Source organism: Haliotis rubra, unplaced genomic scaffold, assembly GCF_003918875.1.
Source record: "Haliotis rubra isolate DU_JTF1 unplaced genomic scaffold, ASM391887v1 Scf491, whole genome shotgun sequence".
Classification (NCBI taxonomy): Eukaryota; Metazoa; Mollusca; class Gastropoda; order Lepetellida; family Haliotidae; genus Haliotis; species Haliotis rubra.
This window is the reverse complement of record NW_025767181.1, coordinates 71,267-95,023: the sequence shown is the minus strand read 5'-3', so window position 1 is coordinate 95,023 and position 23,757 is coordinate 71,267. Positions and strand designations below refer to the sequence as shown.

General features: G+C 43.1%; 1 protein-coding gene across 1 annotated transcript in view; it reads right to left on the bottom strand.

The window, feature by feature from the left end:
- Positions 1-3,431: 3,431 nt before the first annotated feature.
- Positions 3,432-23,757, bottom strand: part of LOC124291437 (hormonally up-regulated neu tumor-associated kinase homolog A-like) — a 51,367-nt gene continuing 31,041 nt past the window's right edge. Inside the window, exons 2-11 of the mRNA XM_046728425.1 lie at positions 22,768-23,018; positions 15,605-15,897; positions 11,475-11,530; positions 10,245-10,398; position 9,622; positions 8,115-8,241; positions 7,684-7,776; positions 5,995-6,272; positions 5,710-5,887; positions 3,432-5,293 (exon numbers count right to left, since the gene is read on the bottom strand). Of these exons, the coding sequence (XP_046584381.1) occupies positions 4,485-5,293; positions 5,710-5,887; positions 5,995-6,272; positions 7,684-7,776; positions 8,115-8,241; position 9,622; positions 10,245-10,398; positions 11,475-11,530; positions 15,605-15,897; positions 22,768-23,018 (2,240 nt within the window). The 3' untranslated portion in view covers positions 3,432-4,484. The remainder of the gene's footprint in view (positions 5,294-5,709; positions 5,888-5,994; positions 6,273-7,683; positions 7,777-8,114; positions 8,242-9,621; positions 9,623-10,244; positions 10,399-11,474; positions 11,531-15,604; positions 15,898-22,767; positions 23,019-23,757) is intronic.

The following is a 23,757-nucleotide window of genomic DNA, read 5'->3' as shown; positions in this document are numbered from 1 at the left end:
AAATATAACAACAATGAAAAGGTGGATGTTGAGAATCATAAGAAGACGACAGAACATCTTGTTCAATGTCAATGACATTGACGTCACGCTTACAAATGCGGCAGGGGTCAAGCAACAATGTCACAAGCTCAGAAACGGGTAGACCTACCGTGCCAACCTGAGCAGCGAGAACAGCTATAATACCCTATAAAACTGGTCTTGGAAGGCTAATGGATTGGCTTGACATACTTTCTGCAACTCTTCTGCCCAATCAGAACGTTATCTGGCGGAATTGGTACACGGCGTATACATGGCACCATTTCTCTCGTCACGCTTAAGGGTTCGATTCCCCACATGGGTACAATGTGTGAAGCCCATTTCTGGTGTCCCCCGTCGTGATAATGCTCGAATATCGTAAAGCGGTGTAAAACGAAACTCACTCACTATACCGAAACCATTGACGACACAAAACGTAGCACATGCACGTGTTCATTTCACCCATTAATATGTTAGCATCTGTAAATATATCCACACTCACATCTGTATTTATGTACACATATAGTTCCAATGTGTTCGAAAGTAGTTTCTTTTTTGTGGCTAGTAAATGATGAATGGAGAAATATGAAGCTAGGTGCGCTGTTTCAGGTGTGCAATCAGGCAAGTTACATCAATCTTCGTAAAATACCTGCTTTAACTCATTTACCCGAACATGCGGAGTGAGGGTTTGTGAGTACCAGTCTTTCTTGACTTACAGAGATATAACCATCCCCAGTCAGACCTAGCATCCCAACCCTTCAAACACGCAGACATCTATAATCAATCTTTATTCAGTACTTTAAAGGCCACAGGCAGTACATGTAAAGTTTACATGAGTAGATAGAGGTCATTTACAAATTCTTTTCTATAACAAACCTTTTTCTTAAACTCATAGCGAAATAGATGTACATTGCCAGATTCTGTAATAGTGATGTGGTAGTATTTGTTTATAGTGACATTAATGTTCTTCCACTTGGATGGTTATAATAGTATGGCTTTAGGTAGTTCGTTCGCAGAGTCGTATAAACTGGACAGATTAGAAGGAAATGTAGTTCATCCTCAACAGTATTCATATTACATAATAGACATATTCTGTATTCTCTTTGTATACCTTCATACCTGCCAGTTTCAATAAATAATTCATGGGAAGAGCAACGAAAACGAGAGAGAGCTATGCGAAACTTCTTTACGTCGATTTTTGCTAAATACCGGTAGTCTTCAAAACTACATTGATTATAATAATAAACATTTTGTGGATAAAGTATCATTCCTACCAATATTGGAAAATTACATATTTTTCATTTTTTGTGTAAATGTATGATAAAATTTGCATGGAACTGAACATTGTGATCACACCACACATGACCATAACTAGTTTTGTACTCTCTAATATCAGTCACCCAATTTCTTTTCTCATATTCGTCATACAATTTCATCATATTATATCATGTTTTCGGAAACCTGTGGCTTGGCATATGCAGTGGTCTTACCCAATACTTTATGGCTTTAATGTAAGAACATATAAACAAGGGATATCTACCTAATTCTCAGTGCGGCGTAAAACTAAACTCACTCACTACAAACACCGCTTAAAATTTTCAAGGCTTGTACGGACGCTTGTTTTGTGTGTTTGGATCAGGAAAGGCTGTTAGAGAAATGTACGCCAAGGTACTTATAAACACTGGTAGTTTGGAGCAGTGGCCCTGTATAATACCATTTTTCTAATTTAGAGAGTTTTCCACCTTTCTTAAAGACGATAATTTTGGTTTTGTCTCTGTTTACACACAATTTTTATTGGTCAGAAAATTTGTCTAATTCATCTATTTGTTTCTGTAAACCGTTAACAGTACTAGTGAATAATACAATGTCATCGGCAGAGAGTAGCAAGAGTGAGTGAGTGAGTTTAGTTTTAAGCCGCACTCAGCAATATTCCAGCTATATGGCGGCGGTCTGTAAATAATCGAGTCTGGACCAGACAATCCAGTGATCAACAGCATGAGCATCGATCTGCGCAATTGGGAACCGATGACGTGTCAACCAAGTCAGCGAAACTGACCACCCGATCCCGTTAGTCGCCTCTTACGACAAGATAGTCGCCTTTTTATGGCAAGCACATGGGTTGCTGAAGACCTATTCTACCCCGGATCTTCACGGGTCGAGAGTAGCAAGAATAGTTGTATTGTATGTGGGTGTAGTTGGATCCAATTCGTATATGTGTCACATATTTGCACTTAATGAAAAACGTAAAAAGAAAGGGGCTTAAAATACAGCTTTGTCTAACACCTAGTTCACTAATAAAAGGTTCAGATAATTCATGCTTATTCCTTACACACACTTTCGTAACATTTTCGTATATAGTCTTCAACACTTTCTTCATTTTACTACTAAGACCGTTGGATTGCAGAAGTCCTCATAGTTTATTCTGCTGCACAGATTCAAAAGCCTTTGCAAAATCCAGAATCTTTTGGGATCATTTATATTATTTTCTATTTTCTTTTCTTTTCTTTTCTGTTCCATATTACCTTTCTCTTTCCCTTGCAAGTTGTATTATATCTATTTCTAGCTTTGTGAAGACATCATTTTAACAATTTAACACTTGAACACCATATATATAGACATACAGAGTCGAAATTATGTGAACCGTTGAACTATTTTGCGGTTCAAAATGCTCAGTTCGTTCGCAATTGTAGTCACAGACTTCGGTTAAGATGAGTCTAGTATACAGATGAAAGTATTATTCTGGCTGCTTTGACCTTTCACCCCAACATAACTTGAGCCAACCCATATCTTCAAAATGCAACTCGACCTCGCTCTCCGCGCCGTGGAACTGACTTAATGGCGTGCAGTACAGTCCGTTTGAGTCAGAAACGGACCGATGAATTGCACATTTTATCATTGTACAAAATTGCCACATAAATATAAATAGTACACATGTTTATCATTTACTAATACCCAACAGCTTTCTTATATTTTCAAAAATTTTCCGGACTCCACCAAAAAAGTTGTTTAAGAAACTATCATCATTGAAAACGCAAAAGTTGTTATCTGGGCCTTACTATTTATATTTATGTGGCAATTTTGTACAATGATAAAATGTGCAATTCATCGGTCCGTTTCCGACTCAAACGGACTGTAGTCTTTCTGACTTGGTTGACAACATGTCATCGAATCCGTATTGCGTAGGTCGATTCTCATGTTGATCACAGGATTGTCTTATCCAGACTCGATTATTTACAGACAGTCGCAATATAGCTGGAATATTGCTGAGTGCGGCAAACAGACAAAACAAAACATAAATGCGTTATAGAGAGCACCCGTAACACAGTGTTAGACCCATGTCAGGGGCGTTACCTAGGGAACATGTGTTACATGGAGATCACGTGTTATATGAAGGCAGTAACCAACAGTTCTACAAGAGGAGACTGTATCATTTATTTGGTCATTCAACAGTAACAGTACGTCAGATTTATTGCTGCATGCGTATAGTATCTGCTCCTTGTCTTGTAACGTTCACGAGGAGCAATAACACTAAACATGGCGCTCATAATGACTTCATGCTTGGACGGTTCTGATAATAGTTTCACTTGGCAAGGGTTCACCTACTTTACAATATGGGTAATTAATAAATCATATTTCCGGTTCCACGAAAGCTTTGAGAACCATACATTATGTTAATACCCGGTGTTGAACTTTGGTGTCTATGCGACGTCATTTAATACTATGGGGATTTAAAAACATATGAACTGGACGCACTAACAAAGTCTTTCAAAGTACGAAATATGTAGTTTTTACAATAAAGCCGAACATTTCATCCTTTGTCAAGCGCCAATTTAGCATAATTCGACAATATTCCCTCCCTGAATGTCGCTGATTGTTCCGGTACCAGACTTGAGTTCTATCTGACATCAACAGTGTTGTCTTTAGGTACCACCACACCTGCAGACAGACGCAAGACGTCCCAGTAACGCGCTACAGATGCGTATATAGTTCATGATCGGCGTTCACTCCATCTGGTGCTATGGTCCGTACGGAGCATCGAAAAATGTGCGAAAATCGGACCTCTGGACAACCATATTGACAACTCTTATACATCACGTGATAACTTAACTTAACAGGAAAGATAAGTTTCCTTGAACTCTCTTTTAACCGAGTGACGTTGAACTAAAACGACAATGTGATATCCGGATTGTGAGCCTTGGATCACCTTATTTCGTGACCAACTGGACCTTGACTTTCCGTGACAGTCTACTCTTTACAAGATATCGGTGTATGGCATGCTTTGTGCCTGACACAGCTGACCTTGACCTCTAGGGGCGCTGTACGCAGACCGTGAGTTTTGTGTGAGGGACAGAAATAATGTCTAACGTCAGTGACAGCACTTCAACGTCGTCGTCCAAAATGAAAGAAAAACATATTGAGCATTTTGCCGGAACTAGCCACATGCGTTATCTCGATGCACATATCCCACGTTAATGATTTCGTATAGTTCTAGATAATGATGGTAACACATGGTTGGAGTCTCTCGACTGGACGGTGCTGACGGAGCTGGCCTGACGTGACCCCAGGGTCGACGTGGCATCACTGTCCGTAGCAGAGATCTTCCGGTCAGTTTGGACTCTCTTCAGAATCCTCCTAGGGGGCACATGTTTTCTCCCAGGGTGAACGGCTCGTTCCCCCGACTGGGGTGTGTCTTTTGTGGAAGGTGCCTCTCTAGAAGATGAGTCTCTGTTGTTCAGCCCGTGACTGATTGTTTTGCGGACATTCCCTGGCCTGAGGTCTATGCTCAGGTTTGAGTTGGCTCTGGAGGTGGGGGTGGAGATGAGGGGGGTATGTGCAGGGGAAGGGGATGCTGGCTTGTCTTGGACGTTCAGACTTGATGACACCACTGGGGCTCGGGCCGGGTGGAAACGTTTCCCCATGTGGAAAAACACGCGTCCATGGTTGTCACGTGTCTTTAACAACCCCGTTGTGTTGTCGTCTGATGACTTTGACCCGTCTGCTTGTTCAAACGAACCTTGTCGACTAGGTGCCTTTTCTGATATTTTTCCTTTGTTAGGACATTCCGAGGTCTTTGCACGCAGTTCAGAACACTTATTGGTGTGAATTCGAGCATATTTGTGAAATCCTTTCGGCAAACGTTGTCGTCGTGCTGAGTCGGGGCTTCCGATTGGTCGCTTGTCAGATGGCTGCGGGTGTGTGTGGTGCTTGGACAGAGGGGAGGTGGGAGCTGATTGGGCAACCTTCACAGCCTCCCGCCTTGACCACGCCTCCTTGTAACCTGAAATATCAGGCAGTGAGGATAAATTAAGTCATATTTAGGGAGAATATGGGATTCGAACCATCGAACTTCTGGCACGACAAAGGGACGCCTCTCTGTAACAACTTAGAGGACTGATGGGTGGAGTGCACACCTTTCGGACAAAATTACTTAAATATATTTTACGAATAAATGAATAATCCTACGGTAATTCGCATTTAGTAAGTATTTACAGTTAATGCATGTTTTCACAAATTCTGTATGATAACGTTAATAATTACAGCATTGAATGTAGCCTTATTCAGAATAATGTTTTGTGCCATCAGTGGCTAAAGTTATATCTAAAAGGCACAAAACACTAAAACACAGCCAATGTGAGTTTATTAATTACAATGTGCACACTGTCATTCTCTGAAATCAATTGCTTCCAGTCTCACCTTCTTCATTCTCGACGTTGTCGTCTCCGTTGCCGACTCGACTGTCGTTGTCCAGATGAGGCTGTCGAGTCACCGTCACTACCCTCGGAGACATGTCAGCGTCATCTTCATCTTGTCCACGACGTATGAGTTTCGCGTTTATGGGCACTGTCGTTGACGTATTGCGTGGAGGTAATTCCTGAAATACAACCAAGCTGTCAAATACCATACAAAACATATTACACAACAACCTTGCTACACTTTTTTGACGAATTTAAAGGTTTATATGGACTTGAAAACGTTTACCTGAAATACAAGCGATATTTTGGTTGGTTCCATTAGCCTGCCGTCGATGTGAGGGACCTTGCCCTTGACTCTAAGGTCTGCCTGATACCGACACAACTTCCGGCTAAACATCTGGTAGGTGGCGTTGGCAGAACTGGGTACATTTCCGGTCACGAATCTGATGATTTCTCCAACTCTGAAGCCCAGTTGCTCACTCATATGCTTGAGGATACTGGCGTCGATAGCGTCCGCCTTGATCCTGTTCGGGAAAGGAGGACGATCTAACGATTTATTTTTTCCTGTAAAAAGAAAAGAAATAGGTTTTAGAAATTCTTGCCATGTTGGTTAACAACATTTCTTAATGGCAACAACAGTATCAATAAACTCGTAATGCATTAAGTGCTTACAACTGAGGATTTAATAATTACATAATAGCCTCCAAATCAATGATGCGATGTGGTATGGGAATGCCATATGTTCATCTTTGAAAATAGGTTCACTTAATGATGGTCTATATTAATTCCCTCAAACACTGAATATGGAACTTTAACAGATCTAAAACATTTACTAGTTTTTACATCTAAATCAATGCCAAGGCACTAATTACACTCTGTCGTTTTTCTCTTCGATCTTTTTCAACATTGACCTTTAACGGTGAAACACAATTAATGTTTCTAAGTCATGGCTGCTGCACGCTTCATTAAAGAGAACCGTTGAGTGATTACAACTCCTTCAGTATGTACCCATCTCCAGTAATGAAGTCGTGTGAACAACTGACAATACAAGGACATTAATTGAATTTCATAAGGAAGGGATGGGAGGGACCGCTGATTGATTGGGATACCTATGTCACTGGTTTCTAGGGAACTACGGCTGAGCGGGCAGAGTCGTGTATGAAATATGCATGGAGTTCTCCCATGTTATAATTACAGCACGGCAGACCTTAGGGGAAGGTGTGTGCAGCTGGTAGAGCACGTAACTTAACCGTGGCTAAAGCCGAAGGTAAAATACTGAAACTGACTTTCCTATGAAATATATGCTTTAGAGATCACTTGTTTACATACAAGAGAAGAGAGAGGCTAAAACCAAAGATTTAATTCTAAAATTGATTTATTTTAGAAAATATATGCTTCAGAGATTTGTAGGTTACATGTGAGATAAGAGAGTGGTTAAAGCCAAAGGTTTAAAACTGCAATTATATTTTTCTTATGTTAACAAATTTCTCTAAAACTGGCTTCGCTTTGTATAATCTGTAAACAAATTTTTGTAGATCGAGTCGGTTTGTTTCTGAAACTTGTAATACATGGAGACGAAGAAAGATCAAGATGACCTGTTTCTTTATGAGCGCGATAGGGTAAGGGTACATACTGTATCACATCAAGGTATAAATTCCTACAGCGGGTTCCCATATTAAGATTAGTAAACTTTTGACTATTTCACATAGGAAAGAAAATTCAGGACGGGAAACAAAGAACAAAAACTGACAGGTTCGGATACCTGTCACCATGACATCGAATCCCAGACAAGCCTCACAGCTGTACGTTCCATACCATACTGGTAGGCTTCACCAGAGTGTTTAGCGTCCAAGCCTCGCATGACTTCTAGCTTTCCCCAACAACCTGACACCCAGTGATGTAACTGGGATACTGTTAAAGGCAGTCTTGAACTCAACTCTTTCCCTCACTTATCCCTATACTTTGCCTAGCTCACCTTCCGTCAGCCACGGGTGCCGCATGGCGTCCAGTAGCGTGATCCTCTTGTTCGGGTCTGGCGTCAAGAACTTCCGGATCAGATCCCGACACTCTGTTAAAATACGGACATGTGGTGTCATACGCAAGTGAAGTTTCCATCTGACAGCTGCACCATGGACCTGAACCCACCCTTAGTACGTATGCTACTTACAAAAAAGGTAAAAACAAACCCTCCTTTTCTAAATCTGAGTAGTATACGTGTATTATCATTAGGCTGTCTCCAGTGCAGGAACAGACTTTTGTTTTGTAAAACTTCAGTTGCATAATACTACTCTTATGTTTGTTTCATTACCTAGGTTCGTCAAGACATATTTCAATAACACTGTGCCAGCTCCCGTATCATACGTGTAAGGTGTTGTGACTGTATTTCTCTCAGTTGAGAAAGCCTACCTCTCGACAGGGTTTCCGGTATAGGGTTCATGTTGCCCTTGACCATCTTGTCATGCAACGTCTTGATGTTGAACGGTTCTACAGTGAAGGGCAGACTTCCGGTCAGCATAGCGTACATATTAACCCCCTCTGAAACAGGAAGACGCACATGGAGGTAACTCTTACCCGTCAGCATATTCCGATATTGAAAATGGTTTTAGTCGGTTTAACAAACACACCAGTGTGGCCGTATTGACTGTTGATGTCATTTTGGGTTGTGGATGCATTGTTCGAAAAAACAAGTTTGATTGTTTTTCCGTGTCATTTAAAGTGACTTCATAGTAATTTCGGGCATGGAAGCAAGAGTGGGTATTCGATGACTCAGTATATCTGTGGTCCTATCATTGACCCGTGTTCCTCAGTGATAACCTGACTCGGGCTTGGTGAATGTTAAGAGCTGGCAGCTCAGCGAGCGCCGGGGGTCACATAGGTCACTCAGGTTAATCAAACCACGTCAATTAGTTATTCATTCGTTCAAGAATGTACACTGGTGTGGGGAGGAACTCAGAATAGCTGATTACAATTGTTGAAGTCAGTTCGGACCCTAGGTGTTCCGCGCTCCACCCAATGATGGACAATCTGAGATGGTATGTCCAAATATGACTTTACTGGTGTGAGACGAAGCGCGGTGTTGTACAGTGTCTCTAAGCTGGGCCTGATGGTGTGGGACTACGCAGCGATAATACCACTTCGACTTGTTTACTTTTAAAATATTAACACAGCAAAAACATATTTGTTGTCCTTGACATTCTCGCACTGGAAGATGACGTCATAATTTGGCCATGGAAAAGATACGTGCCCAATACAGATATAGAAAAGCGACAGAACCATATTGAATGAAGAAATCTCTACCGACATTACGGCCATATGATTCTATTTTGCTAACCAAGGAAAGTAGGAAAGCAATTGTTCTCTCTTTGAATAGCCTTCATCTAACAATTTGACATTATGTGTACGACCTTCAGTTTAGTACATGAATTATCATTTGATTTAATTATAGCAATTAATATATCTGTGTGTGTTGTAATGTTTCGTTAGTTACATGTAATTATGGGAATTACTGAGAACCATGGTGATGCCGCCTCTCCGACACATGACAAGTGAGTGAGTGAGTGAGTTTTACGCCGCTTTCAGCAATATTCCAGCTATATTACTGCGGGATAGGTAAGCTTACAGTTACCTTGTCTAACATTAAGTCCAAGGCGTATATCTAATATATCATATTTACAAATATATATGTATAAAAATGAAACGGTAAATCCAAATCCAAATTGAAGTGAGAACAATACTCAATTTCAAAAGCTGAGACAATCAAGACTTACAAAATTATTCTACACCTGAGCTGTATTACCTGTATCGTCTCGGGTTTGTGTGACACCCAAAGACACGTCGTGCAGATCCAGTTGTCTATATATACAATCACTGAAGCTAAGGTGTGCGTGAAAAATTCGGGGTTAGTGAGGATAACACTATTATTTGTTATTAGTTATTATTATGTCGTTATTTGGCTGAAGAGGTCATATCATTATCGGGGCTCCTTGGTGTAACTTTATCATTATAAAGTAATGAGTCGTATGTTAGCCAAAGATTAAGCGCATTAAACAATCCAATGAACAGTATTTGTAACAACCTTATTCAACAACAAATCCTGATGAAGCAAATAGTACTGACCACATAGCAATCAATACATGATCGACCTATTTTAATTATGCATTAGAACTCGAAATAGGCTTCAGGATGTATAATTCATCTGATTACTTGTGATGGTCAGACGTCACTGTCTTAAACTTTTCCCCTTGTTGAATCCATGGGTCAAATAGTGCCCAAAGCGGTCAACAGCGGTCAGGCGCGTATCAAGCCAATTTTATCGTGTAAGCCCAGTAGGTTGCAAAGCTTTATATTTTGATAGTATTGACGGTTTGCCCAACTTATATTTTCAAAATTATGTGTAAGCCCGGGCTAATTTTATAATGGTAGCTACGCCCCTAGCGGTCTGCTGTGTCGAGTCAGTCAAGGCCTTCGTTTTAGTAGGTACGTTAATTTGTAGTTCATCTGTACTGGGGACATTTTGAAAATGCGGAATCTGCTTACATGCTCCAAACGTCAACCTGAGGCCCGTATTTCCGGTGACTTAGTAGTTCCGGTGCTGCGTACGCAGGACTTCCGCACTGTGTGACACAATACTCCTGAGCTGTGGTTCCGTCAGCAGTAGTTATCACCTTGATGGAGTTGCTCAGACCGAAATCTACAAACAGCGGGATGTCATTGATAACATAATAGATCATACACAAACAGGTTACAAGGGAATATAGGCATCAAAGTACTTCCGTTTTCCTGAGAGTTTAGTATTTATTGGAATGTCAAAGATGCGGTAAACAACCATCTCGAAATATCAGGAAACAATAGACACAGAGATTGACGCCATACCGTCGTGCCATCGGAGGAGAGTGTGTACATGTGAAACCCTTCTCACTGCGTAATTATCACAGCACATTCCCCCTCACCCCACCCTCCATGTCCCATAGAACCATGTAGCCACACTCCTTTACTGTTCATCAGACCCTACTCTTACACACGCCCCGCCCCACCCCACCCACGTCCTCTCCCTGTTCCCAAGAACCACCTAGGTATCCCAAGCCATCCCGCCCCCTCCCACACTCGTCCTCTCCCTGTTCAGGGAACCACCTAGCTATCCCAGCCATCCCTCCCGTCCCATCCCGCACAAGTCCTCTCCCTGTTCCCAAGAACCATCTATTTCTATCCCCCAGCCATCCCCCTCCATGCCCCTATCATAAAGTACTTTATGTCCTACTTCAGGATAACGGGGCCACTGACCCAATCTAATAAAACCTGGGATAAGATAAGAGCGGCATTGCCATCTTCCATCCAATCTTCAGCGTGATTTACGTACTCTTCACTAAAACACTTGAATGGGTAGCTGCTCTCCAGTGACAAGGCGTGAGCCTAACAAATATTTTATTTATTAATAAGCTGTAAATTATTTCCAACAAGTGTTAAGGTTGTGATCAATGGGACTGTCCACTAACACCTGCCAAGCTGTGCCCAGCCAGGATACACGGGATTGATGTAATAAACCCATTTCAATCAGTCCCTGAGCGTATCGTGGTCTGAGCAATGCAACTGTATGTCCGTGAGGACGTATGTCATAGCCATGTATCTCTAGGTTAAAACCAAGGGGTACAGGGGTGGTGGGGAAATGTACTAGAAGACATAAAAAGCGGCTCCTGCCAACTATAAGGGACATAACCGAAATTTGTGACTCGGGACCCGGAGAAGGAAGAGAAATACACAAACACTCACCGATGATCTTGATATCTTTGGTTTCATCAAGGAGCAAGTTTTCTATTTTGAGATCTCTGAAAAAATAGACGGAATTCATTTTTATCTCCAATAAATATTCATTACATACTGGACTTCTAAAATCATGCCAGACTCTTCAAATTATACATTGTGAATATCTCCAAACATGGACAATGTGAACACCGTGCTTTAAAGGATAGAAATATGTATCTGCATGAAATATACCCGGTAGATGTACTCGGTTAGAGATCTTAGACGAACATCAGGTGAAAGGGTCTCTCCACTAATTGGACGTCTCAGTTCAATTGTGTGTCTTTCCTACAATGTATAGGAGTTGTCAGCGAGATGAAGGATGAAAGATGAAAGATCACCCCACAGATATTTTCCGGTTAACGGATGATGGTTATAGGTCATACTAGTATCTCTAAGTAATATCAGATACCATTAGGTGGTATTCAACTTTAACGAATGTCTGTTAATGTAGATATGTCCTATCACAACTTGTCACAGCAGAGGTCAAGGATTCAATCATTGTATCTGGGAATAGAACCGGGATCTCCGGCACTGACAAACATTATCACCTCTGGGCTACCCGACCGTCCCCTGCTGATCAAGTAATCGTAATGACCTTGACCCTTCCACTGGCTGCATGAAGGTGGACGTAAACAATTAACTATTCATGTGCGAATAGTTGCTCGGCAATTGAAAACACAGCTAGACGTTGATACGACACGTTTGGGTGAACAGAGAGAAAGGATTTAAACTGTGCCCTACACTTATATGTACCCATATTCTCCATATACCTGTATTAAACGCGCTGGAATTGCTCTTTGGCTCTTCGGCTACTCAGCAAGTTAGGGAATACAGCAGTTATCGTGTTCATTGTTCAGCGTTAACTGTCCATTTTACGGTAATGGACAAAGTGTTGACCACAGATACATATCGGTCAGTTATCAGCAGGAAGACACAGACTGAAGATATTACCATGCCTTGTTTCTCATTCCGGGTTAGTGTGTTGGTATCTCACACAATATCACGTGTGTGGGGGCGCTCGGACGTACAGTAACGTTGTGTCCTTAGAGGGATATAACATCTGCTTGCTTAATTATTTGGTTGTTGTTAAACACAGTACCCAGAAGTATTCCAGCTATGCCCATCCAGTCGCCTTGCCACACACAGTGGCCCTTTCCTTCGAATATTATTGCAGTTATTTAATGAAGATGCAGTTCCTGACACTGATAAGGGAGGCAACTCAACTCAACGATTTAAGGCGCATTAAAATTAATTAGTGGCGTATTGATGTTTTAAATGTGTTGTCTGTGTGTCATTCATACACACGTGAACAGATAAACAGAACGTAGATTGACATCGACAGGCGTCGTAGCGCCTTAATCACTGTGTAAGGGAGTTAATGAATTTGGTTTTATTCCACTTAACAGTATTGCAGTTATCCAACATGGGAAGAAGGCACTAAGCGATGCATGTTTAAGACGTAATTGCCGGCAATGAAACCCACGAGAAACATGATCAGGGAGAACGGAGATTCGAACCCATCATCTTAGGTTCCTGGTAGGCCTAGGAACGACAACCCTGCACAGAACTAGTCCGGTAAGAGGGACTTCAAAAATACGCGATAGGTTTTTTGTCTGGATTCATTTTTTGTCAAAAAAGACTAAAAAGAAGAACACGAATTTGGTGAGGTACCGGTTGATACAGTGTTGCGTTTATTACAGTCCTGTGATAGGTGATGAGGTTTCTGTTTATTGTTTGTTTATTGCTAAATGCTCAACTCAGCTAAACTTGAGCTATATATCGGTGGTCTGTAAATATTCGAGTCTCGATCCACCAATTCGATCAGTGATTGACATCGATCTTCGCACCGGGGACACGATGTCATACATGAAACACGTCTGCGAGCCTGACCACCCTATCCCGTTAGATGCCTCTACGACAAGCATAGCCTACCTTCACGACAAGTATAGGTTCAGGTCTAAACCGGAACTTCACGGGTATCTGTGTAGGGAAGGAGCCGATATCGAAATGTGAAATCTCTCTGGTATAATGCATCAATAACAAAGCATAAGTAGGTAATACTAGTGCATCCTTCTTCAGACCGAATATACTCGCGTTTAGTATAGAACAAAGGCTTTTCATAACAGTACTCGTACAGTCCACGTCATCTAAAGTCATTTACAGCAATTCGACTTTAAAAGGGCATACGCCATTTAGAGTCACTGTGTGCTGTAATCCGGCAAACATGTCAGACAAAGGATAGTGTTTAGGTTATCGATGTTCTCATCCAAGCTGCTATTGTTGAACGGGAGCTCATCGAAACCGAAGGGAAAAGCCAGGGCAAATAAGTACATACAAGTTGTACGTCATTGACGATATCGACTGTCTGTCAAGGAAACAGGCCAATGCATAGTCTGACGATGTTGAAACAGTGGAATATTCACAGAACTTCCTGGCACTGTTATAATGGCTTTGTCCTGATGTCTACGAACGTTCAATTCACCGTTTATCCGCTCACATAAAGACCATCCGTGACTTTGGAATGTAAGACAAAACATCACAGATATTCGCATACTTCTATCAAAATTATGAAAATTAGAAAGTATTTATACATCACAATGACCGATTATTTTTCAATCCATGATGGTAATATAACATTCATTTGTATGTTGTTTCCTTCAGTGATCGTCTTAATATCCCCAGCCCAGGCCATTCGCGGCGTCTGCACAAACAATTTACCTGCCTATTTGTTGTGCTGATTGACGCTGCTATCCAGGTAACCTACCCCCTCCCCAGCCCTCCCCCTGGAGGACAGTTACATCCCCGTGTTGATCCAGTAACCAAGCTACTTTTATTCTCAATATTTTCATCTTCACTTTCCAGAACGAGCGAATCGATGCAAATCTTAACGCGTCGCGCTCAAAAGAAACGTCTGAATTGTTGTCAGAAAAAAACACGACGATGTGGCGATGATATTTCAGACGTGACTGCTATTTTTTCAGAAATGTATTTTTCACTCTTGTAATGTGCTCTCTTGATTTCGTTCTTTTTGTTGGCAAAATAGTATTTGAGTCACCAGTCAATTGCTGCTGTTTAACTACAGCGATATTGTGAATGTAATTGGACACGCTTCGATAGACATCTAACCTCCACTGTGCGTATTGCCAGGTCTTCCACACAGAATGAGAGCAAATCAATGGAAGTTTAGAGTAAATACCGATCCCATTGCTGCAGAAACACAACAGTGCTGATCAATATTTACTTTTTAATTCTTGTGAAATTTAGTCACCCCGAGGGATGTCTTGGTGTATTGGCGCGTGGGATTGATCGTATAGAAACGCCCTCCTCTTGTATCTTCGCTTCAAACACTCGGGAAATCATCACCGTCGTGTTTCAGGTAACCAGCCAATTAGCATGTTATTTATGGCGTCAATTATGTTTGTACTTTTGACACGACACAGGTGTCATGCGCATCATCCAGTGTCCCGGATGAACGTCGTTTGAAACAACAATCTGGCGTTTCTGTTAACAATCAGGGCCCTTATTCTCGAAACGTTCGTAGCCCTAAGAATTCTTAACTTTGATCGTAGCCAATGTGTTAAGAATGGGCTTAAGAAGTTCGTAGGGCTACGAACGTTTCGAGAATAGCTAGCCTGGCGTTTCTGTTAACAATCTGGCGTTTTTGTTATCAATCTGGCGTTTCTGTTAACAATCTGGAGTTTCTGTTAATCTGGCGTTTTTGTTATCAATCTGGCGTTTCTGTTAACAATCTGGAGTTTCTGTTAATCTGGCGTTTCTGTTAACAATCTGGTGTTTTTACTACCAATCTGGGGTTTCTGTTATCAATCTGGCCTTTGTTGTTATCAATCTGGCGTTTCTGTTAACAATCTGGCGTTTCTGTTAACAATCTGGCGTTTCTGTTATCAATCTGGCCTTTGTTGTTATCAATCTGGCGTTTCTGTTAACAATCTGGCGTTTCTGACTATACGACATGACAAGGTAAAACAGATGGAAAAACGTAACTGACTTAATCGAAAAAGTCAAAAGCGTGGGGCCTAATTTGTAATAGCTTCATAACCGAAAGTCAGGAAAATGTCAAAATAACGATTGAACCGTACCTATGCAGTATCCCTGCGCGATGTAAATAGTCTACAGCTGAGACAATCTGGCGTATATATCGGCGCACTTCTTTTTCTTCTAACTTCTTCCGCTTGCAGATGTAGTCCATGAGATCTCCGTGCTGACAGAGCTCCGTGACGAGATAGTAGCTGTTCTCTGTCTCCATGATCTCAAGGAGCTGCACGACGTTTTGGTGACGGACCATCTGCAGTAGTCTCCCCTCCCGGCGCAGATTCTTCCGCACATAGGTGTCGCTTTTCGCTCGTTTTTTGTCTATAACCTTTATTGCCACCTGAAAATAGATTGTAGAAATCAGAGACCTGCCCCAGCAACATATTTGGATATATTTCCGCTTGTACTTCATCAACTTGACATCACAAAGAAATCAATTTCGTTGTTTAAATTGATACTTGCATTTACATTTCATGGTTAATTTCAAGTCAAACTTCAAGATGTATCTTTACACCCCGGGGACTGCTGGAAACGCTGATGTTACAGCTACAGGACACGTGGTCACTGTCATAGCCCTATATATTATACCTCGCTACTGTATGACTTATGTAGTAACAAGGCTACCCGTGAAGGTCCGGGTTAGAAAAAACCTTCAGTAACCCATGCTTGTCGTAAGCGGCGACTAACAGGATCGGGTGGTCAGGCTTGCTGGCTTTGTTGACACATGTCATCGGTTCCTAATTACGCAGATCGATGCTCATGCTGTTGATCACTGGATTGTCTGGTCCAGACTCGATTATTTACAGACCGCCCCTATATAGATGGAATATTGCTGAGTGCGGCGTAAAACTAAACTCACAAGGCAGTGTTCATGTATGTTGTAGCCGTCAATGTGTGCTTCACAAGCTCCTGTGTATCCACCAACTTACTCGTGTAGATACTATATTTTTGTCACAGTGTTTCTGTTTTCATAAATAACAGGTTGTTCTCCACGCGCACACGTCTGTTCAATGACACTGTGTCTTGTGCTTACGTTGTATTTGAGAGGCTGAAAGAGATTCCCTTCTGAAAGATCCCTACCCAGCATCATAGACTGGAGATGTAAATACCATCCCAGGCTACAGTCTCGTTAGGTTTTATATTACATTATTACATTACATGTTGGGGGTCTAATTTGCTGATTTTACGCCAATTCTGGCCCCCCCGGTCGTGATATTGCTGGAATATTGCTAAAAGCGGAGTAAAACCATTCTCACTCGCGGAGTAAAACCATTCTCACTCACTCACTCACTTAATTTACGGTGAATTGATCTACGATATCATGGTGGACGTCAATTGACATGAGAGGCCGAAAGACTTTCCCTTCTGAAAGATCCCTACCCAGCCTCATAGACTGGAGATGGAAATACCATCCCAGTCTACAGTCTCGTTATGTTACCTATTCTCAACTGACGGGTCTACAAATACTGTTTGGCAACTTCGTTGAGGGGCTATTTAGAAGTTGGGGAGTACAATATAGACAAACGGTATGGATGACAACTTCTTTATTTCGTGAGTGCGACGTTTCCATACAGATTCTTGTACCGTTGTCTAGCAGGAATGACAGGATTAACGATTCTCAGGATTCATGCTTGACAACGGTACAAGAATCTGTATGGAAACGTCGCACTCTCGAAATAAAGAAGTTGCTATCTATAAAGCGTGTCTATAAAATACTGCTTGGCTGTCTGTGCATTTGCATGGACACACACATATACGCACGCACACACACGCACGCACACACACACACGCACGCACACACACGCACACACACGCACACACTGAGAGCCAGCCAGACCCACACCGAGACGTACATGCTCGTCTCAATGTAAGTGCAATAATATTGAACGTGACGTTAAATCTTATCTCACCTAACCACCCGACACGCCTTTGATAATATATACACATGTACTTCAAACAACCCACTGCAAATACAATTCATGTCCGAAGCAACAGCGAATATTGCCACGTTTTCCGTGTTTTATTGAGCGTTCCACAAGCTATGTTATCCTCGCACACGTATCAGAGCCTTGTTTGTCGTGATAACCTGGCAGACAATAGGAGTGAACGTGTCTGAGCCAGACCGTGAAACCAAGCACCGCCATGTTGAGTTTCACTGTTACATGACATGCACGGGATATATAGTCGTCGATGTGCTGTACGTGGGGTTATATAAACATATATCACCCAGTGAAGTAATCACTTGACAAATACACTGTGATATAATGTCACAAGCTCACACACTACCCAATTTAAACCTGGCTACCTCGAGGGTTCTACCCCCTGCCATGGCGCTGGGAACACAAAGCCTAGGGCGATATCAGTGTTAAACTTGAAAGTACAAAGATTTAGCGGTTTGTAGAGAGGTTAACGATACCCTCGCATATTGACCATAGACTAGGTGGCATACAGTTTGTAAGTCCATCTGTGTAAACAGGTAGAGGCCAGGTCCGGAAATTTGTGTACAAATGTCGGAAACTGAGTTTGCTATCTGACCTTAAAACATACTTGTACATAAAACAATAAAGTTATGTTGTGAGATGTGTCCATATTAGGGTTTGGCCGGTTTTATATATCCTAATATTCTCCGATCCAACCTTCCTGACACACGTCTCTGACAACACCCAACCCAATCATCAACCCCTACTCAATCCCCACCACCATCAGGATTTACAACTAGTCTCCAAATTAATGTTTCTCTCCAGATGTCCACTCCTGCCTTTTGAGAGTGAGTGAGTGAGTTTGGTTTTACGCCGCACTCAACAATATTCCAGTTATATTGCGGCGGTCTGTAAATAATCAAGTCTGGACCAGACAATCCAGTGATCAACAGCATGAGCATGGATCTGCGCAATTGGGAACTGATGACATGTGTCAACCTAGTCAGTGAGCCTGACCACTCGATCCCGTTAGTCGCCTCTTACGACAAGCATGGGTCAGTGAAGGCCAAAATTCTAACCAGGACCTTCACGGGTCCCTTTTGAGAGTGTCCGAGCGTTGACACGTTACTGTCAGGCAGTAAGGCTGGTGTGTCCACGTTGCATGTCTTCAGGATGCCGGTTGAAACCACAGTTGCAAATAGAGAGAATTGGTAATCGGGTTTCATTAAAATAATGAAATCTATACTGATTGTGTCAGAACTGGGGCAGATCAAGACTGGCATTTTATAATCCAATTACGGTGTTCGTGACTATGTATATATAGCATGAACGGACACTCGTTTGTAGTAACAACCCGGCAAAACACCAGATGTTCCACCCCCAAATGGCTGTGTGTGTGTTCAGTCGAGTTATCGTGTATGACTGAGTGAGAGGGATTTTAACATCACTATGAACAATACACAACACGGGCAACATGGAAGTGAAGCACGCTCAACCTACGGTCATCGGAGCCTGACACGACTAAGGGGGACAACTTTACAAAGTGAAGCGTTGTGTAGAAGCTTCATGCGAAGAATCATCAGAGAGGTTTCAAATGTGAATAACATGACCCTGAGTCAAAGCCACTGTGAAGTATACGTCATATTACATCTTGGGCGTCTAATCTTGCTTAATTTACGGTGAATTGAAACACTGTGTACTTATTGACTCTTGCTCCACAATACATGCTGGACGTCTACTGACATTGACGTCGTCCATGCGAAGTCCGACAACACAACCCCGCGACGTTGTGTGCACGACAGCGATAACATGGATAATGCAAACATCACTGCGCCCAAGCAAACATAACAGGCAGATAGTGGTTTCTCACACAGTCAGCTGGAACACGTGACCTGTGACAGACACCATTGTTCGCAGACATGTTGACGTCAATGGTATCAGCTTGTCCTGCTGCTATCGCATCGTATTTTCATGTTCCCCGCCAGATCCACACTACTTCCAGTTAGACTCGTGTTGTTCCCCAGTAAACCTGCGTTATCCGCAAAACAAACGTGCTGTCCCCCGCCAGATCCACACTACTTCCAGTTAGACGCGTGTTGTTCCCCAGTAAACCTGCGTTATCCGCAAAACAAACGTGCTGTTCCCCGCCAGATCCACACTACTTCCAGTTAGACTCGTGTTGTTCCCTAGTAAACCGGCGCTATCCGCAAAACAAACGCGCTGTTCCCCGCCAGATCCACACTACTTCCAATTAAACGCGTGTTGTTCCCCAGTAAACCTGCGCTATCCGCAAAACAAACGTGCTGTTCCCCGCCAGATCCACACTACTTCCAGTTAGACTCGTGTTGTTCCCTAGTAGACCTGCGCTATCCGCAAAACAAACGCGCTGTTCCCCTCCAGATCCACACTACTCCCAGTTAGACTCGTGTTGTTCCCTAGTAGACCTGCGTTATCCGCAAAACAAACGCGCTGTTCCCCGCCAGATCCACACTACTTCCAATTAGAATCGTGTTGTTCCCCAGTAAACCTCCGCTATCCGCAAAACAAACGTGCTGTCCCCCGCCAGATCCACACTACTTCCAGTTAGACTCGTGTTGTTCCCTAGTAAACCTGCGCTATCCGCAAAACAAACGTGCTGTTCCCCGCCAGATCCACACTACTTCCAATTAGACTCGTGTTGTTCCCCAGTAAACCTGCGCTATCAGCAAAACAAACATGCTGTTCCCGCCTGATCCACACTACTTCCAACTAAGCACGTGGTAATACTACACTATCCGCAAAACACCCGTGCTGTTCCCTAACAGAACCTCACTACACACAATACACACGAGCTGTTCCCCAACAGAGCCTCACAATACACGCGAACTGTTCCCTAACAGAACCTCACTACACACAATACACACGAGCTGTTCCCTAACAGAAACTCACTACACACGAGCTGTTCCCTAACAGAACCTCACAATACACACAATACACACGAGCTGTTCCCCAATAGAACCTCACAATACACACGAGCTGTTCCCCAACAGAACCTCACTACACACAATTTACACGTGCTGGCCCCCGCAACATCCACACACATATACACGAGGTATTTGCTTTAACCTTGTCTCACTAACTAGAGTTTCAGTCTCGAGTTCCGACCTTCTACCATGACATATAGAACAAGATCGGGTAACCTCCGCTGTCGGCACCAGCACGTGGACGGCAACACTCTACGATAGTATCACCAGTCTGTCAGGGCCTCGTGTTATGGAACGTGATGAAGTCAGTTTGTATCACTGATGACATTGTCGTCAATGTCAGCTTCGACACTTAATGATCCCACATTCAACAGAGACAGAAGACAAACAGAATCAATAGCATTAAAATATAGTGGATGTCAGTCGTGCACAGTGTCAGCTGGTACAGAGTTAGTCGTGCACAGTGTCAGTCGTGCACAGTGTCAGCGGGTACAGTGTTAAAACTGACCTGTCACACTGGTCGTCAAGCAGTGTACACTCCCCTAGCCATGGCTTATGTAGAGACAGAGAGTCCTTGATTAGACTTGTGCCCTCACCTTTATGTAAACGAGTGAGTTTGGTGTTTTGAACAATATTCGATAAAAATGGATGGATCCCAGGAACAGGCTTCACGGAATGAAAATCCCATCGTTTTTCACACCGTCACGTACGAGTCTCTTACAACCAGGTCACCTGACGACTCCTCTGAGTGAGTGAGTGGGTGAGTGGGTGAGTGAGTGAGTGAGTGAGTGAGTGAGTGAGTGAGTGAGTGAGTGAGTGAGTGAGTGAGTGAGTGAGTGAGTGAGTGAGTGGGTGGGTGGGTGGGTGAGTGAGTGAGTGAGTGAGTGAGGTGTGTGTGGGCGTGTGGTCATGTTGGTGTGTGGGTGGGTGAGTGAGTGAGTGAGTGAGTGAGTGAGTGAGGGAGGTTCAGATCCCCGACAATACATTTCCGGGCTTTACATGACACAATGAGATACACTGACCACATGCATGTATCTTGAAGAGCATACATCACCGCTGAACCCGACTCAGTTACCATTAGTCCAGCAGAGCGTTCAACTGTCGGACAAAGTGACCTTAATAAGGAGAAGGACTCAGGCTTTGATCCTGGCGTAATGGAGGAGAAACTATAATTAACTGCCATACCTAAAGCTACACTGCCATAACCTATGGATGGTTGGTTTCTGATACATCTACAGTCACAGGGAACACTTTCAGGGAACACTTTCAGGGAACACATTCTGGGAACACATTCCGAGCCAGTTTAATGCTGACATTTTCATCACACAATCGGTGACTAGATTATTCACTGAGTCTCCAACAGTCCGCTGATATTGATTTTGGAAACAAGTTAATTGACGTAGGATATGCTGGATTTACGGTGTATTGTCATAAGGCCAACTAGGAAGTGAGAGTTGCCAACGTTGCCCGCCCCGAGTCCGTGGGCGTCAGAGAGGCTGTTCCACATCTCACTGTTACTACGGGATTCAGAACATTAGGTTTAGGACGACATGCTCCTCACTGTTGTGAGGGTGAAGGCTGTCCGCTGGTCTTCACGAAGGAGACAGGTGAAGGAGAGATGTAATCTGAACCTAATCACCTGATCCGACTGATGTACTCAAGGGAGAGACTGAAGTAAACGCGCATTTCACAGCGAAGTCTTCAGTTGGATCATTAGCACCTGATTGCCCTCTCTGCCCTTACGAGCTTTTAGATTAAACGTAACATCAAGTTAAGAAGTGCGGAAATTCTGCAGCTACCAAGCAAAACACAGGTCATGGACAAAGCGGAACACAGTAAAGTCAAGCTATCTGTACTGGATACAGCGTTGAATCCAGTGTAACTATGCAGGGAGTATCCATATCGGAACTAAGGTTAAACACCTGCAATGTTTTCATGACCTTCGGTTTAACAGAAATCCGTTTTTCACGAACGACGTTTTAACACCTACCCCCTGTTTGTCGACGGTATAATACCGACCCGTTGTCTAGAACTACAGTATGTCACCGGTCACGTTTGTCTCGAAATATCACCCCCCTCTGTGTGTCTCGAACTACAGTTTTCTCCCATTGTGTTCGATGCCCGTGTAGATAGGCTTCCCAAACTGGGCACACCAATTACACAGTTAGACAGCACAGGCATCTGACAGGTATTTCCTCCTCTCAATGATACTGATAAAGTCTCCCTTGTTGTTGACACACCCTGATATTAATGAAATACCGTTTAAAACATGTAAAAAAACATCTCATTTTGTGTACAGTGTGCTCGAGGCTACATCCGGTTTATTACCTTCTCTCCCGTGGGGATGTGTAGAGCCTCCTTGACCTTGGCGAACGATCCCTCCCCAAGCGTCTTGCCCAGCAGGTAGTTCCCGACCTTCTTGGTGTGGGCGAAGTTCTTGATCGTATCCTTGGGCACATCCACCACCTTGTCGGGGAGGTGCTGGGCGGAGGTTAACGATGACGTTACTGTCATCTCAGATAGTCGACCCGGCTCGCGCATCACCACATTCAGGGGGTCGGTGTGACGTTCTACCACCCCTGGAAGTACAGACATTGAGATGTGCATGACTTGGTAACACCAATATTGTCATATTGTAGGAACTAATAGGAATAATAGCTGGCAGACAAATACAATAAAACAGAACTAGTCATATGAAATGAGTGTGAGTGAGTTTTAACGATGTTCGACTGATAACGGTTTGTCAGTATGTCGACACACAATCCACAATGTTAGGTAGGTTGCCACTGTTCTGAAACCATCAGGAACGGGTAAGTACTGACTAATCCCATACATGACCAGGGCGTACCTGGATTCGAACCTACGATCCTAGGTTTCTGTCACTCCCAAGGGAGCCAACGCGAATTGCGACGCTTTAGTCAACATGAGCACCGTGCCACCTCGCTGAGCTGAAACCCGTGACAGAGGGGCGGTGGGGTGGGTGGGTGGTGGGTGGTGGTGGTTGGGTAGCCTGGACGTTAGTCGCTAGTCACGCCGAAGACCCGGGTTCGATTCTCCACATGGGTACAATGTGTCAAGCCCCTTTCTAGTGTTTTCCGCCGTGATATTTCTCGAATATTGCTAAAATCGGCGTAAAACAATTCTCACTCACTTCCCCAAGACAAACAGGGCTTCGGAACTACAATAATAAGCAGGTAAGTGAACACAATATGCGAATCCAATCACTATACGAGGACACTTCGTCTTATGCGTTACTCCTCTCAGGGGCATGTACAAGTTGCTTATGGGGAGGCAATTGATATTCATCACTTTACATCT